At 37.8% G+C, this 15,983-nt stretch overlaps 2 protein-coding genes across 3 annotated transcripts; both read right to left on the reverse strand.

The window, feature by feature from the left end:
- Positions 1–3,739: 3,739 nt before the first annotated feature.
- On the reverse strand, positions 3,740–4,996 carry Chrac-16 (chromatin accessibility complex protein 1). Its single transcript, XM_028322978.1, has 2 exons — positions 4,823–4,996; positions 3,740–4,638 (listed from the first exon to the last, which is right to left on the reverse strand). Exons 1-2 carry the CDS (start codon positions 4,946–4,948, stop codon positions 4,360–4,362), a joined length of 405 nt encoding a protein of 134 aa, XP_028178779.1. The 5' UTR covers positions 4,949–4,996; the 3' UTR covers positions 3,740–4,359.
- Positions 4,997–5,963: 967 nt separating this feature from the next.
- AK (arginine kinase) lies at positions 5,964–9,662 on the reverse strand. 2 transcript variants are annotated; one of them, XM_028322990.1, is made up of 3 exons: positions 9,542–9,662; positions 7,332–7,510; positions 5,964–7,068 (listed from the first exon to the last, which is right to left on the reverse strand). In XM_028322990.1, exons 2-3 carry the CDS (start codon positions 7,495–7,497, stop codon positions 6,167–6,169), a joined length of 1,068 nt encoding a protein of 355 aa, XP_028178791.1. In that variant the 5' UTR covers positions 7,498–7,510; positions 9,542–9,662; the 3' UTR covers positions 5,964–6,166. The 2 variants fall into 2 exon arrangements, with proteins under 2 accessions (XP_028178791.1, XP_028178790.1); XM_028322989.1 differs by lacking the exon at positions 9,542–9,662 and adding an exon at positions 7,993–8,327.
- Between the last annotated feature and the right edge of the window lie 6,321 nt (positions 9,663–15,983).

Raw genomic sequence — 15,983 nt, forward strand, 5'->3', positions numbered from 1 at the left:
GAATAGCATATATTTTTAAAGAAAATCAGTGCACTGTATATTAATTTACTTAGTAAAATACCTCTATTATCTAGGCCCAATATCATTTTTATCATAAAACTATTAGAAGAATATTAAAAAAAAGTTACAAGTCCAAAATGTCACGGACCGTGTAGTGTGAGATTCCCGGATTTGGACATACAATAATTTTTTTTGAAGAGATGTTATGTTATTTTGATAAATATTACAGTAATAATGCAAGATTAATACATGTTATATAAGTCTGTTAAAATTTTATATCAATAATAATTACCATTTTTGATTTTGAACACCAAACATTGTGTGAGCAGTTTTTGTGTCACCACAACCACGTGCGCCACTTTAAATATGCGTAACTCGGTAAAAAACTATCTTTGATATTGACATCCCTTGCTAAGTTTTTTTAGAACAGTAACATTGACATCTTATTAGATTTGCAAATGGCTGAACGTAGTGAGTGAGCCGCAAAAAATTATTTCCTATTTATTTGAAAAAAGGGACAACCATAACACGTCCATCCCGTGTACGGTTTTTAAAGGTAGGTATCAATGTCACGCTTAGGGCTTGCAATATCGGATAGTTTTCAACTCCGGAACTGAGTTCCGATATTGGGCACTCAACTCCGGAATTCCGGTTCTAATTCCGGAGTTGGTTGAAAAAAGAAAGCGCCTCCCGACAAACACGTACACGTATGTGGCCTCCACTTTAGAACCTTGCCTCATCGACCGTCTGTTCTACGTACTATGTGCCCTGCCCATTGCCACTTTAGCTTGGTAATCAGATCGCTATATGTCAGGAAACTTTAGTTCTTTTACGAATCTCCTCATTCTCTGGTTCGATCTCGAAAAGAAACATCGAGCATAGCACTCTCCATACCATGGTGTGCAACTTTGAGCTTATTATAAGGCCTGATAGTAAGAGGCCACGTTTCCGAACCGTGTGTCATCACTACTGGTAACACACACTGATTGTAGACTTTCTTCTTTAGGCACTGAAGTGTTATGTACGAAAAGATGTTATGTAGTTTCCCGAACGCTGCCCAGCCGAGTTGAATTCGACGTATTATTACATCTCCTTGCCTCACAGCTCGCTGCAGAGGAATCGCCCTCGTGTTCAGCCAGGCTCAAAGACCTTCTCATAGTCTAAGAACGCCAAGCATATAGGCAAGTTAGACTCTTCGGTCTTCTGTATAACCTGCCGTAGCGTATAGATGCGGTATATGGTAGTGTAAACGTTTCGATAACTGGCTTCCTCGAGAGACTAAGTCATCGAACCTACGCGCGAGACTATTCATGATGGCTCTCAAAAACAGCTTGTAGACATGACTCAGATGGGTCTGTAATTCTCCTTTCTCCTTAGTAAGGCTTTTACCCCTTTCTTGAAGAAAAACACCACCAAGCATTTGTTCCGTGCCTCTGGCATTATTCCCTGGAGTAAGACGGACTTACAGTCTATGAAGGACTTTCAGTATCGGCTTATCACCTGCCGCGTTCAGAAGCTCCGAGGTTATTCCGTCATCACCCGGTGCCTTGTTGTTCTTTAGCTGTTTGAGAGCCATCCTAATCACGTAAGGACTGATGTCCGGCTAATCTTCGGTATAGTGTCGAGTTAGCTTAGCTGTTTCGGAACTGTTCTGTGGCTGAGCTATTAACAGGTTTTACTCTATCATCCGCTCTCTTCAGCTGGCTTCGCCCATTAGAGTTGTCTCTAGCGAACATTTTGGAGCTTTGGTTTCGCCCTATTGCCTCTTTAATATTATTACTAATAAAGTTGCGAATACATATCTCAAGGACTAGAACCTATTTTGATACTTAAACGTTTTGAAAACTTAAAATAATTTATGAAAAATTTCAATATCGGAATACGATATTGGCTTCAGTTCCGGAATTGAAATATCGGAAAAAATGTATCCGAAATTCCGGAGTTACGAAATTCCGGAATTCCGGTATTCAAGCCCTAGTCACGCTATTGTATAAAACATAATTATGTACCTCATGCAGTATAGTTTCAGATAATTGCACAAGATCTGCTAATTCACAGATAGTTTTTTGGATATATCGGACACGTTCCAAATTGTCACGGCCATGGTATTAAAAATGTGTCACTACCGCAAACTATTTAAGTACATGGTCGTGACATTACAACGCGTGGTTGTGACATTCTATTTTTATTATTTTAATAGTTTTTGTTGTTTTGCTAAAATATTTTGTGTATTGTGCAATTTTTAGGAGTAGCCTTTTAGTAAGTGTACTTATTTTTCGCTTGTATGATTTTCTAGATGCCACGAAGGAAAAATTATTGCACTTTCTCATTTCTGCAATAATATCAAATTTTACTGAGACAGCTCCCGGTAAAGGCCCTGCAGAGGTGGTCGGAGTTGTTTTAAAAGGAATTGCTATTAACCATATTTTTAGTAGTACGGTGACTATGAAACATGTTTAAGTTGTCAAAACCAACTGTTATGTGAATCCTACAGAAATCTCATTTGATACTCAATTAGGTACCTACTGTGTTTAAGATTTACTAATTTGTTAAGCATATTATCATATCGAAACCATGTAGGTAGCATATCGGAAGCATGATCAGATAGTGCCAATAGTAAAAAGTCTATTTTTTAATTATCTAGTAGATATATTAACTACCTGACGGTATTTTTGATCTCAATTTTAATTAAATTTTTGGATGTTCAGAAAAAAGTACATATTACCAAATAACACCTTTGTTGATGAAACGAATTTAGTGTATTTTATTGTTAATCAATTTAAACTATTATGATATAAATTAAACAACATAAATATTATTATTTACAGTAAAAATGTAAAACTGTCACATCCGTGTCATGCAGTGTCACAGCCGTGTTTACGTAGGCTATTTGTTTCCTTTCCGAGGGCTTTAAGGTTGTCTATATACATCAAAAGTATGCTTTTGGTGTATACTTTCGATACACATCGCAAAAAGTTTAAAAAAAAAATCTTTAATTTTTAAAAAAAATTTGGCACAAATTTAAGAATGGCCCATTTACCTATTACCCAGCAAAGGTTTTTGCTTTTAACTAAAAGTAGTCAGTACATTTACAAATTACTGGTTAGTTTACAAAAATGTTAAGCAAAAACAGTTTTTGTTTATCATGGTTCATATTATACCTACCTACATGATGTTTTTGCGCTGATTTTAAACCAATGCTTAACGTAATAATTTGTTAGTAGTATTGATGCGATCATTATGGTTTTAAAGTTATTTAATTTATTCACATTATTGCCAGTAATAAATACATTGCTCGATTATCATAGGTAATATGATTTTAAAATAATTAGCATTATTAGTTAAAAATAAAGTAATTTAATTTATAGATGAATCACACAGGTGCTGCCATCTAGTCGTCGTGTTATTTACTAGAGCTACCATCTTAGTTCATCAAAATGTCAACAGATGTCGTTACTAATAGGAAAAATTAACTATTATTTCTGAATAAAAACAAAAAGCTAAATAAAGCTTCAGAATTTAGAGTAGGTATTTAAAGACAATTAAACTATTCTACCAGACAAAGCGGGTGAAGGGATATTGTTTGAATAATAAAAAGAGGATGGGCATAACTTCTTTGTTTAGAAGAAAATTTATTTAAATGCATGTAATAATAATTCATTAAACAATTGATAATATTTGGAGTACTTCATACAATAAAATACATTTGAAGTAACATTACATTGAGTTTTTAAAAAAATATGAAGAAAACATGTTGTAGGTACTCGTATGTGTAATTTTATTTAAAACGTAAGATCCTTTAAAATTCATTGTTACAGTACCATGAAATCTAAGTGACAAAAGTCACATTTGATTAAAGTACTACAGACTGCGCCAGCAATGATAGACATTAAGCTTTTTATGGATCCACTACATAAAAACAACTTTGATTACCAAGCGAAATAATATTTAGTTGGATCGCTACTCTCACAATTTTATAAATAAATCATAAGTTTGGTTTAGTGCTTTTAAGTAGGGTAATGGCAAGTGACCTACCTTAAAAATTACCTGGAATGATAAAGAATGAATGTGGAGTGGGCATAAGTATGTTTTAATTAAATATTACAGAATCAAATCATTTCATTTATACTCACTTCATCAATGTAAACAATCACTTAAAAATTTCACCAAAGTATTTAACTAATGAGAATTCATACATCAACAATGGATAGAGATACATCTCATGTACATTAAAATGATGACAAAGATCCAATGTATTCTAGTCTAAGAAATACACAAAACTTCGGCAAAAACAGTGACAATTATTGACATACATATTCCAGATCATGCAAAACATTACCTAAATAAACTACTCCTTCGTCAGTCTTGATCATTTGTCTCCTTCCCACTCGTGCTCTCATCAGTGCTGTACTCTTCACTCGATTGCTCGCTCGACTCCTCGTCAGATAGATCGCCTTTTGCCGCCTTTTTCGCCATCATCTCTTTAAACTGCCTCACGGTTATCTTTCTAGGCATTATTTCCCGTAAAAAATCTAACGTATCGTCTTCTTGCACTACTTCTGCAATGTGTTTGTACTCCAAGAAGTTGTTCTTACTATTTTTAAATGCTCTCTTAGCTAAATCCGTTACGAAGAGTTCCTGGAAACAACTCGTAATTATTGAAAAAATCTAGGGTCATTTAAAATTGGATGTGTTTAAGCAGTGAAAACGTGTAAATAGAGAATACAGATCGTAATAGACGAGTTAAATGCAAACCAATTAGTTTTTAGTAACGAAAACATCAATTAAAAGGTTAGGTTATGTTTGGCCCAAAAACACTTACTGTGACTTTGGTAACTAAATATAAAGGTTCAGGACCAACAGCTTCAACATCTGGAGAACTTTTCATAATAGTTTTCACTCTAGATAATGGTAAATGCAAGTCTTTTTCAACTTTCGGCGTCGACATCGTGAATTTCTATTGTTTACGTTTTTTAAATGACATCAACCCCCGTCAAATCAAAACAAAACGTCAATTGTTGACAGCTTGAAGTGATGTGACAATTTGATAAACTGCTACTTAATACTTCATGGCTAGTATTTATCACAGGTACAATATTTTTGTTACAATACAACTTATTATTCTTTTTGATGCTATTTGATTGTGATTCCATAAATCATTATAGGTAGCAAATGACACAATTATTTGCATTTTTAATCATCTTTTGAAACATCTTGCTTGATTCGTGTCTGTGACTGACTGATCATTCATCTATTCCCAAAAATCTAATTTTCGTCAAAAACACTCAGGTAAATTACTGGTGTTTGCAACATAATTAATATAAATAAATATTAACTGCTATTATCTAACAGCCCCCCTACATAAGTTGATCAAGTTGCACTTTTTGATCGAATTGAAAATCGAATCAGTCATAACTCCATACAAAAAAAGGCCTTTCGAGTGGTTAATATGGTTTGCGATTATTTATAATGTGATTAATGTGCACTTTGTCTAGACGCACAGAAGAAGCGTTTTCTAAACTTTGACGCAAAGCTTTCCACAGATGGTGCTAGCGGTGGTCCGGGCGGAAACCAAACCCCACTGATCATGTTAAGTGATTGAAGAAAGTATTTATAACAGTGAAATATATCATGTGATACTTATTGGTGTCCAGCAATATAAATAGGATGTGCGTCGATTGTTTTGCAGATTCACCAAAGATTTAAATAAAAATAGCATAAAAATAGGATCTAATGTAATGAATAGGACAGTCCATTACTTTTAGGTATAATCCTTGATGTAGGATGTTCATCAATATCAAAATTATGTATCACACCCAGTATAAATTATTTATTGTAGGTGCTCTAGATTTGAAATACATACTTGAATATAAGAGTTTTGAATACCTACTCTTCTGTCTGTGTTCTACAGGATCGGACTTTAGGAACTAGGGGACTAGGTTTCTACAAAATAATAAACCGTATTGGTCTTAATGCTAGCTGTCTTTATTTTCCATTTCCTTATAGAAAATACTTTTACGAAAACAGTATAATATAGGGCCGCCTGCGTGCCCGGGCGCGCGGAGCGCCTGACTAGTCCGCCGACCCTCCCATCCGATACTTTAACTCCTTACATGAAACGATAAATAATACAAAAAATACTGATAGCGCGAGATCGAAAGACTCCTTACAACGACTTCTCGATTTTGATCAGTTCAGCGATGCCGTCGTACATTTCCTTGACGGCCTCGTACTCGGTGAGTCCCATGCGGCGTTTGTTGGAGATGTCATACACGCCGCCCTCGGCCTCGGTGTGCTCGCCGCGGGTGCCGCGCACCTGCAAGTGGTACTTCGACGCCACCTCCTCCAGCTTGGCCTTGTCGGCCGCCAGCTTGGGAAGCTTGATGTGCACCGACGCACGCACGGTCGTGCCCAGGTTGGTCGGGCAGAAGGTCAGGAAACCCAGCCGGTCGTTGTGCGAGAACGGGATCCTCTTCTCGATATCGTTAACGGCGGTCACCAGCCTCTTGTACACCTGCTTCAGGTCGCCGCCCATCTGCATCGAGATCAGACGCAGGTGGTCCTCCTCGTTGCACCACACCAGGAAGGTCTTGTTCTCGTTGTGGTAGATGCCGCGGCCGGTGGGCCAGAAGCGGCAGGCGTTGGCGGCCTGCAGGAAGCGGTCGCCCTCCTTGAAGAGGAAGTGGTCGTCGATGAGCTGCTGCTGGGTCTCCTTGGACATGCCGGTGAGCGGGTAGAAGGTGCCCTTGAGCTCGCCCTCGAGGCCGGAGAGGGTGGAGGAGACTTTGTCTTCCATCTCCTTGTACTGGGCCTCGGTCAGGCAGGGGTTGAAGGGGTAGCCCTCCATGGAGCGTCCGCAGCGCACGCGAGTTGAGACCACGAACTCGGAGGCGGGGTCCAGGTTGCCGAGGGTCTCGACGTCTCCCCAGTTCTTGGCGGGGTGCTTGTCTGTCTTCTTGAAGCCGTTGTGGTAGTCCTCGATGATGGGGTCGAACAGGTCGGCGAAGACTACGTACGCCTCAGCGTCAGGGGCGTAGATTCCGACACCAGAGTCCAAGTTCTCAACACCTGAAAGATGATAAACGAATCGGTCATTATAAAGTTTATTGGGGAACCGTTTAAATTATTTTTTGTTTAATGAAATTCATTTGAGCTCATTGTTCTAATATAAACCTATCTAATGAAACAATTGACTGAATTTCAGATAACAAGTCTTATCAAAAATTGATAAATAATGGACTGTAGCCGGTATCTAGATTTTATCATAATTTTATATCTATGCCAATTTGTTGCTTATTTCATCTTTTAAATATTATGTAAAATATATTTACCCGACTGGATGCAGTCTAAGAGCGTCGAGCCGAAGGAGGTCTTCTTGTTCTTGAGAGCATCGAAGACTTCCCTGGTCAGGTACTTCTTCAGCAGTGACTTGGAGTCAGAGGCGGCCAGCTTGCTGAAGCCAGCCTCCAACTTCTCGAGGGTTGCTGCGTCCACCATTGCTGCGGCTTTCCTGCAAATAAATCGGCTTATGTTACACAACATTTTGACAATTATGTAAACTGCACTAAACCTAATTATTAACTGGTTCTAACGCTTTTAGAGCTGCACATGTTGCTCGGGTACACATTTTCCTCGAAAGAATGAAAGTTTTCTTTCTTCTTGCAATAAACAAAAAATTTTCAAAACTCGACAAAATCGCGGCGGTTTCGTTCGATTACGTCAACGGTAAATATTTTTTTTAAATGAAAAAAATAGGGACGTACCCTTCACTCCCTGAATCGAGTTGTGGAGTCGACGAACTAAATAAATAAAAACAAAAAAATAAACTAAAATTTGAAACATTCGATTCAATGTTTTCCTAATAATTAAAAAATCATTTATGGAAAAAGCAATTAGAAAATTGACGGTACTTTATAATTTGATAAAGAAAATTGAAACAACTAGTTAAATTAAAAAAAAAAAGACACTTATGCAAGAAACTAATTCACAAACCTCTTGATGAGGTAATATGCAAGAACAGCGCCACCGCAAACGACCACTGGGATTGTTACTTTGAGTTTATAATTCATAGTAAATGTATTGCAAATGCCACTTGTTAGGGGTACGGGAGGATTTTACAGCTATAGCTAAGGAGGGTGCTTCGCGGACTGTCTGGTTCTGGGATTATTTTCGAACACACCCAAGAATTCACTTGAATTTGTGGTGGAATTACGTAATTTAGCCAGAGGTCGCCTTGACCGACACGCGCAAGTCGAACGGATGTGTCAGCTCACTGCGCACCGGTGCTGTTTCACAGAGCGCAGCCGTACCTCCCACTCGCTAGCAGTGAACGAACGTGTTATCGCGAGTTTCTTGTTACTTATTTCCAATAACTTGTATTCGAGAAGGTGCTGCAATAATAATTAGCCATCGTCGGATTACGGTTTTACGGTATCCACTTATCGTTCCACGAATGATACCGAACATGATAACGTACCTATAGGTACCAGCATGAATGCAAAACACCGGTATAGAAAATCACTAAAGTGCATTCATGGGCGATTGTACTTAATAATTTTACAAGACCAAGGGTAGGATACTCTAAAACCAAATTGAATGAATTCACCGCACAACATTAGGCACACTATTTTCACATATTAATGTGTGAATTAATCTCGGTGTACTGAGATAATACTGAGATCACGAATTTAAATCTATTCCTAATGCGATAGCACTCTAATCAATACCTACATAATAATTGAGATAAAATATAAAAACTTACTAAAATATTTTGACGAGGTAGGTATTACTAAAAATGTGGCTGTTCGCAACCCAATAGCTTTCAATTTACACAGATGAAATAATTTAATTACATTTTGTAATTTTTGAATAAGGTAAGTCATAAGATGGGTAACACACACAGTTTTAACTACAATAAGCGGTTTAAGAGGTCATAATCAAGTAATTTATGCATTCGACACGCGAGATAAATGCCGGCCGCAGACAATACGCACCCGTCGGCATCCTCTGCCGGTTTGTTTTCCTTGTTTTCTTTCGTTGCACAGCCACCCATTTTCACAAATACGATTTATATTTATCTAGCCCCTAAAACATGCACTAAATCACGAAAAACTACTGCAAATAAATAAAAGGAATGGAGAATACTAAATGCAATGATGGAATGATATTTTGTCCAAATGAATGTATCGGAGCCGGGAGTGGTGAGGGCGAGGGTCGGGCCGATCGATGCGCGGCACGCAGCACGCACGCCTCACGCTTCCCGCCCTTCGGGAACCGCTTTAAAACTTTTCGGAGGGAAACTTCCCTCGGCTAGCGCTACCGGTTACCTTAGCGGGCGATGTTTGAATGTTGCACCTATTTCTTCCACTAACCACTGATAAGGTGAAATGCACCACTTAACGTTATCTTTCACATCTCGAATGGTTTACGTTGTCACACATCAAATAGAAAACCGATTGGAAAAGTGACAGGGGCACGACAGCGGCGGTAGATACGTATGTGCTTCGACGGTAGATTAAAATTGAAAGTGGCCGAGGCTTACCTGGCACTTGAACAACCGTCAGAGTCGACTGCGAGGTGCAGAATGGTCTGAGAGCCGGAGCGCTCGTAGCGTTAAGCCCGCGTCGCCCCGCGCCCGCACCGCAGCCCTTCCTCTGCCAACCTTGGCCTTGCCGTGATGCTCGCCTGGCCGGCAAACTGCCCGCCAGTTTTTCACATTGACTTTGGATTTTGACTATCATCAAAGTGCTATTTCAAATGAAGCCGATCCAAGGATTATTGCTATGCAGTTAATTACTAAACCTGGCACGACTGCATAGATATTGATCACAGTCACAGGAATAATCATATTAATTGTCATTGTTCACACTCAGCACCGATAATGTAATAATTTACATAGGTAGGTATAGAAAATTATCACTCGTTAGTTGATTATTGGTTTTAAAAACTATAGGTTAATTTTCAATATCTTTGAAATTGATTACATTTTATTAAGTTATGATTTATTATATTGTACTAATTTATCAAATATTTTTATATTTTCCCATATTGTGAAAACATAATATTTAGTTTTATAAAAACTATAGGTAAATGTAGTATTTTTATAATTCTTAAGTTTTAGAAATTCCTAATAATATTTATTTATTTTTTGAATCATAATCGATTGTTTTCGATTAGATTAATTTACACGCGTCGCAACGTTATAGGATTTTTGGTGGGAAAATTTAAAATTAGAGTGTTGCTGGTTCTTTTTTCTGTCTGGATCAGGGCCAAGACCGCATCAACGTAAGCCGTATCACGACGATGCCAATGTCAAGTTTGTTATTTTTCACTTTCATTGCATAACTCTGGCTGCCCTGAACCATTTTTTGATATGGCCTGCTTATCCATAATGATAATTGTCTATTTTCATAGCGATGTTTTACTTTGTGTAACTAAAAATAGGGTCATATTTTATCTAATCGTTGTATTTACATAATTTAGATTTACAGACTTCATAATTACAGCAGGCGAGTCGGCACAGCATAATATTTGATTGTTGCGTCCTAACTACTTGAGCCTTGTTGGAATGGATTCTTAAATTATTATTCTTACTTATTGTACCTAAGTAGGTTATTAAAAGCAAAGGCCCGAACTAAGTGCCCTTATTGCACCAAAGAGACAAGCTTTAATATGGAGTTTCAAGACCTAGGTATGTGAAAATCATTTATTGAATTCTCTACAGCTTGAAAGGTGAATTTTACCATCCTTGGTTAAAACCTCAGATCATAGAAGGTCAGTCTATGATTTGAGGTTAAAACTGTTTAGGTTTAGCCAAAATTTTGTTTCAAGGGGTTGAATGGCACATCGACCTAATTTCTTTGAATTAAAAAGTAAAAGCCGTGCTTGGCACGCGTAGGGTTGCCCTTGGCCGGGTTCGTCCTTGCCCTCGTCAGGGTTGCGTGGCGACGAGTACCTACATAAGAGGGAAACCATAAAAACGCTCCGGGCAACCCCGCTTGACGGTGCAGCGGTGTAACGACCTGTGAACTTGAACTTGCCAGATGTAGACAGTTAAATGTGGCTTGTGACCTAATAAAAGGATAGGAAGACCATGATATGTGTGATCCGCTGGAGGCTTGAAAGAAGATTTATTTTATATTCTTTGAAGTTGGCTGATTCTTCTTAAATGAATAAATTCTTTAGTCTAAAATACATAATACGTCTTCTGCAATCGGGAGAAATACCTACCTACGTTTTGCGGGTCCCATCAATCATAGCTAGGTAGGTACCTAAGTATTTAGCTGCCAGACTTACCGTTTACTAGGCCAAACTTAATACCATGATTATAAGTATAAGTAGGTAGGGCTGGTATTAATTCTTTTCAATCTTCTGCCGCCGTTTTCCAGCTCAGCGATGCATGAATATGTCTCCATATCTGCGATCCCCAGCATCACAATACAGAACAATAAAGTAGTCTTACTAAATGATAATAAAGGAAATTAATTTTAAACCTAACAGCATGCTCATTCGGTTAAACTTGATCTTAATGATTCACCGATGAATTATGTACCTACCTCCAAGTAGGTAGGTACTTATAGCTGCTGCAAAATAATATTGTACAGAGCTTATTTAAAAAAAAAAATAGAATATGGACCACTATTATTTACCTACTACACAATTACAAAATAAGGATGTCTGGTGGCATTTGGGGCTCTTTATGACACATCATTTTGAGACAATCGTGTGGTAATTCTAAGAAGACGCTGGTACCTACAAACGCAGTTACTTTACCGGATTAAGTAAGTACTATGTAAAAAGAAATAAATGAATGACTTTCAGCTCAAATGAAAATACCTACTTTGTTCTCAGGTCTGCTGAGTTATTTTCACCGTGATGTTTTGTTGAGTGGACCTACTGCTCAACTACGTCTTTAATGATATTTATTATTGGCTCCACGTTAACAAAAACCGGTCGTGGGAGTGTGCGGGCCTTGGCAATGACAGCGCGGCCTTCGGCTAGCGGATCGCGTATGAAATTAAGTGCGAATCGCGAAGTGGTTGCGAAAACGTTCGGCTGGGTTAATGGGAATTACAAATCTCTGTTAAATACATAAGGCAAGATCATCGATAGCCCTTATGTAGTTGACAAAAAGGCAAAAGCAGTAACGGTCAGAGGTAATAGGATAAACTCTCAGAGGTGGTAGTAGGTACAGGTGAGCAAGTTCCAACTTTGGAATATGAGAAAAACAACTTTAAGTCTACAAAAAATGATGGTTTTTAGATAAGCCAAGCACGAATTCCGATAAAAATCTACAGCAGTGCTGCGCCGGTAATTAATTCTACCTAATTAGGCCCGATTCAACCAAAATTTTATCCGAGAATAACTCCTGGTATAAAACTATCACATTGACAGTTTCAGTATCAAAACTGACGATTTATTCTGATATTAATATTTACTCTTGTTTGGTCGAATCCACCCTTAGGCTGGGTTGCACCATTACTTTAACTTTGACAAACCTCAGAAGTATGTCAAAATCCATACAAAAAACACCGGTTATCGTTAAAGTTACGGTCAAAGTTAGGTGGTGCAACTCAGCCTTAGATAGGTAGGTTTATAGTAGATTAGAACTGTATTAGAGAAAAATCTCCCACTTTGATGACGTCGGTTACCGTAGTGCCATTAGTGCCTGTCACTGCGAAGCAAGGGAGCTCCCGCGCTTTCCGGCGATTTTGTCATAAATTTCACTTAAGAGCGCACTAGAAACGAAGTTACAATACTTACAATCAAACAAGTTATTTTTGTTGTACCTACTTGCTGAGTTATTTTCAGAGCTAAGAACAGCTACGCAAGAAGTTAATTTAAATGATAATGATGATACAATTTTACCGGAGATAGTTCTTATTGATTAAATCTACCTTGATATCAACGAAATATCTAACAAAGTTCAACTGAGGGAAAATTTAAAAAATAGTAGTCCTCAATGACAATAACCTTTACAAGGCAAACTGCTTGCTTTACATATTAGAATATGAGTCATCATAGCTAAGTATAAGTTGGAGCGGATGATGCAAAATATTAAAAATATTAGGTAACTAAATTATGGTCTGATAAAGTGTTTTGTAGCTAATCACAAAATATTGATTAAATTACTAGGGCAGCCCCCTGGAACTCTCGCAGAAAATTATAAACTTGCCTAATCATAAATCATAGTGTAAATCTATTATAACTTTTGAAAAAACCCCGCAGTGAGCAAGATCTAAAAGCTCTGACCTAAAAAATCTAACTTGCGAGGCGCCCGCGCCAGACGCTTGGTATGTCTTAGAAAAGGTGATAAAAAAACTAAATACGATCATAAACGCTCCTTACCCTTTAGAAGTTTCGTTTAGCTTTGCTGCGTTAGATTTTGAAATGAGGCTAATCGCCAGAGGGAACCCCTAATAAGCTACCGCCTTGATTTCGAATGGTACAATGTCTTCGGACCATATCTTGAAACTACTGCTAATGATGATGATGGAGAATTAGCTATTATTTCATTCGACAACTCAGTCATATTGTCAAGCGCATGTTAATACAAATACCAGCTTTCATCTAGATTATTTATGCCTAGTAGGACGAAGAAACGACGCATTATTCCAGGAACAAAGAACGCTATTACACGGTCCACAGGAGCGCGTTATGGTTTCAATGATGAATGCTATGTCTACGAGGGTTGGCCTTTCATTATTGCAAAGATATTTAAATTATGGAAGTTGTAATCGGTTTTAAATTGAATAAGATCTCTCCTTAAACACTACATTGTCTGGAAAAGTATGTAGATATTACAATTGTGAGATGGGCGGTAAAGCTTTTTTACTAAAGACCAAACTCCTTGCATTTGAAGACGCGGGCATAAGCTAGTCATAAGTAGGTATCGGCATTTGAAAATAGATATAATTCCTAAACTAAATTTCGTGCGTATTTTGAAATGGATTACGCGAAACAATACAATTTCCAAAAATTCCTTCAGTGCCACACCCAAATCGCTATTTTCGTCCACTTTCGTCTCGTACTTCATTCACTTTTCTCATTCACCGGGGCATCGTTGGCCTCTTGGAAGGCTGGCCTTGCTCACCATAGATAGCCTTGTTACGTCACGGATGGTCGCAATGTCATTGTCACGGGAGGCCGGGCCACCCACAACATGGCCGGCTGCCGAAAGACCTCGCCAGAGTTCGGTTCAAGGCAACTCGGGACAACTTGCCAGATGCTCTGGAGAGCTTCGCCAAACAAAAAAGAACGGCGTGGGTATTTTTGGGGTTCCGTAAAAAAACAATAGATAAATCGTAACGACCATGAGACTGTCAAGAAAGAGTATAACGCCTGGGAAGAAGAAAAGAACTGGAAATGACCTTTTTAAGATTTTCTAAGACATGGTAAAAAGGCGCGTATTGGGGGAGACCGATATCCAGCAGTGGATGGCTCTGTTCGAATGATGATGATAATGACGTAAAATCACTCCGCAACGCAACACGTTGGTCCACGCAATTTTCTAAGTGTAGGTAGGTACCTACATAAGAATAAATTCATTTTTCTATTTTAAATGTGCTCTGACTGAATCAGACAATGCCTATTAACTATGTGTGTCATTAATGGCAAGACTTCAATAAATCTACTTCAGTAAATAGGGAAACAGTTATCTACTTGTTTACTAGTAAGTCCCCGCCATAAACAGCACATAATAATTCCCATTCATAACAATTAAATTTACTTAATTTAGCTTTAGTATGGCGTACACTTGAATCCTAAAACTTTCCTGCTACTCCAACTGAATGAGTCCATTCACGCGCGTGACTCAAGCCAACGAACCTGTTTACGAGTTCCACGTATGATGACTATGGAATCATTAAGTAATTAATCATGACCTACAGTCGTCAGTCGTACAACGAACTGATTATTATACCAAACATATATGTGTAGAGAACTCAGTATTGCAACGCAAAGGAAAAATTAAGGAAGGCAGATATTTTCATATGATTTCTAAAAACAATAAGTAGCTACCATTATTAAGGCTCCCTTGCATCATACTTAACAGCTGATAGAAACAGAACGATTTTTAATTTGATTTAAAAATGTTCATACAAATGTCCCTAACCATATTCAATGAAATCGAATGATTAATTTTATCTTGACAGTTCGGCGATAGTGAATCACCTGTCTAATATGATTTTGCCCGCCTGAAACGAAACGATTTATCACAAAAAGGATAAAAAACTCACCGACTGACGACAACGTTCAGAGACAGGCCCACGAGTAGCGAAATTGTTACGACATAGCACAACCGTGCCCATCTTCTTGAAATCACTTTAAAAACCCATGAAAACATTGTGGAAGTTTCACGATCGAGATTACCATGTCCATGTTGTCGAGATTATCCTTATCAAAAGATAAAGGCAGGTACAAGGCAGGACTTATCAAAGTAGCGAATGACAATTTTTATCAATCCGACGGTACATTTGTAGTTTTTTAACGATTTCGCAATGTTCCATCACTACCTATACAATTCTTATCACTGTGAATCACAATAGGCTAGATGACAAAATTTCAATTATTAGTCCGTCAGACAGATAATTAGAAAATATTAGACTCATATTTTTTATTTTCTTTCATAATTAAATAATAACAGTGCTACATCGAGTTGAAATGGCGCGATACGTCACGCTTGAGTAGAATTTTTACTCAAAACTGACGTCACGCGACATTTCAACTCGATATAATACTGTAATAAATTATTCGATTATGGAAAAAATAAAAAAATATGAGTCTAATATTTTCTAATTATCTGTCTTACGGACTAAATAGAATTTCGATTTCATTACCCAGTCATCATCCCTATTCATTTGTGATCAATATGATGAGATGCTTTACAATGTGCCAGTCTCGAGTTGCAATCCATTAATTTCCTTCCTACCCACATTATGTACCTATTGGGTCGTTTTCATTTTCCACCGAGACATAATAATGAC

Source organism: Ostrinia furnacalis, unplaced genomic scaffold (genome assembly GCF_004193835.3).
Source record: "Ostrinia furnacalis isolate ACB-3 unplaced genomic scaffold, ASM419383v2 OfSCF0577, whole genome shotgun sequence".
In the NCBI taxonomy this organism is placed as follows: domain Eukaryota; kingdom Metazoa; phylum Arthropoda; class Insecta; order Lepidoptera; family Crambidae; genus Ostrinia; species Ostrinia furnacalis.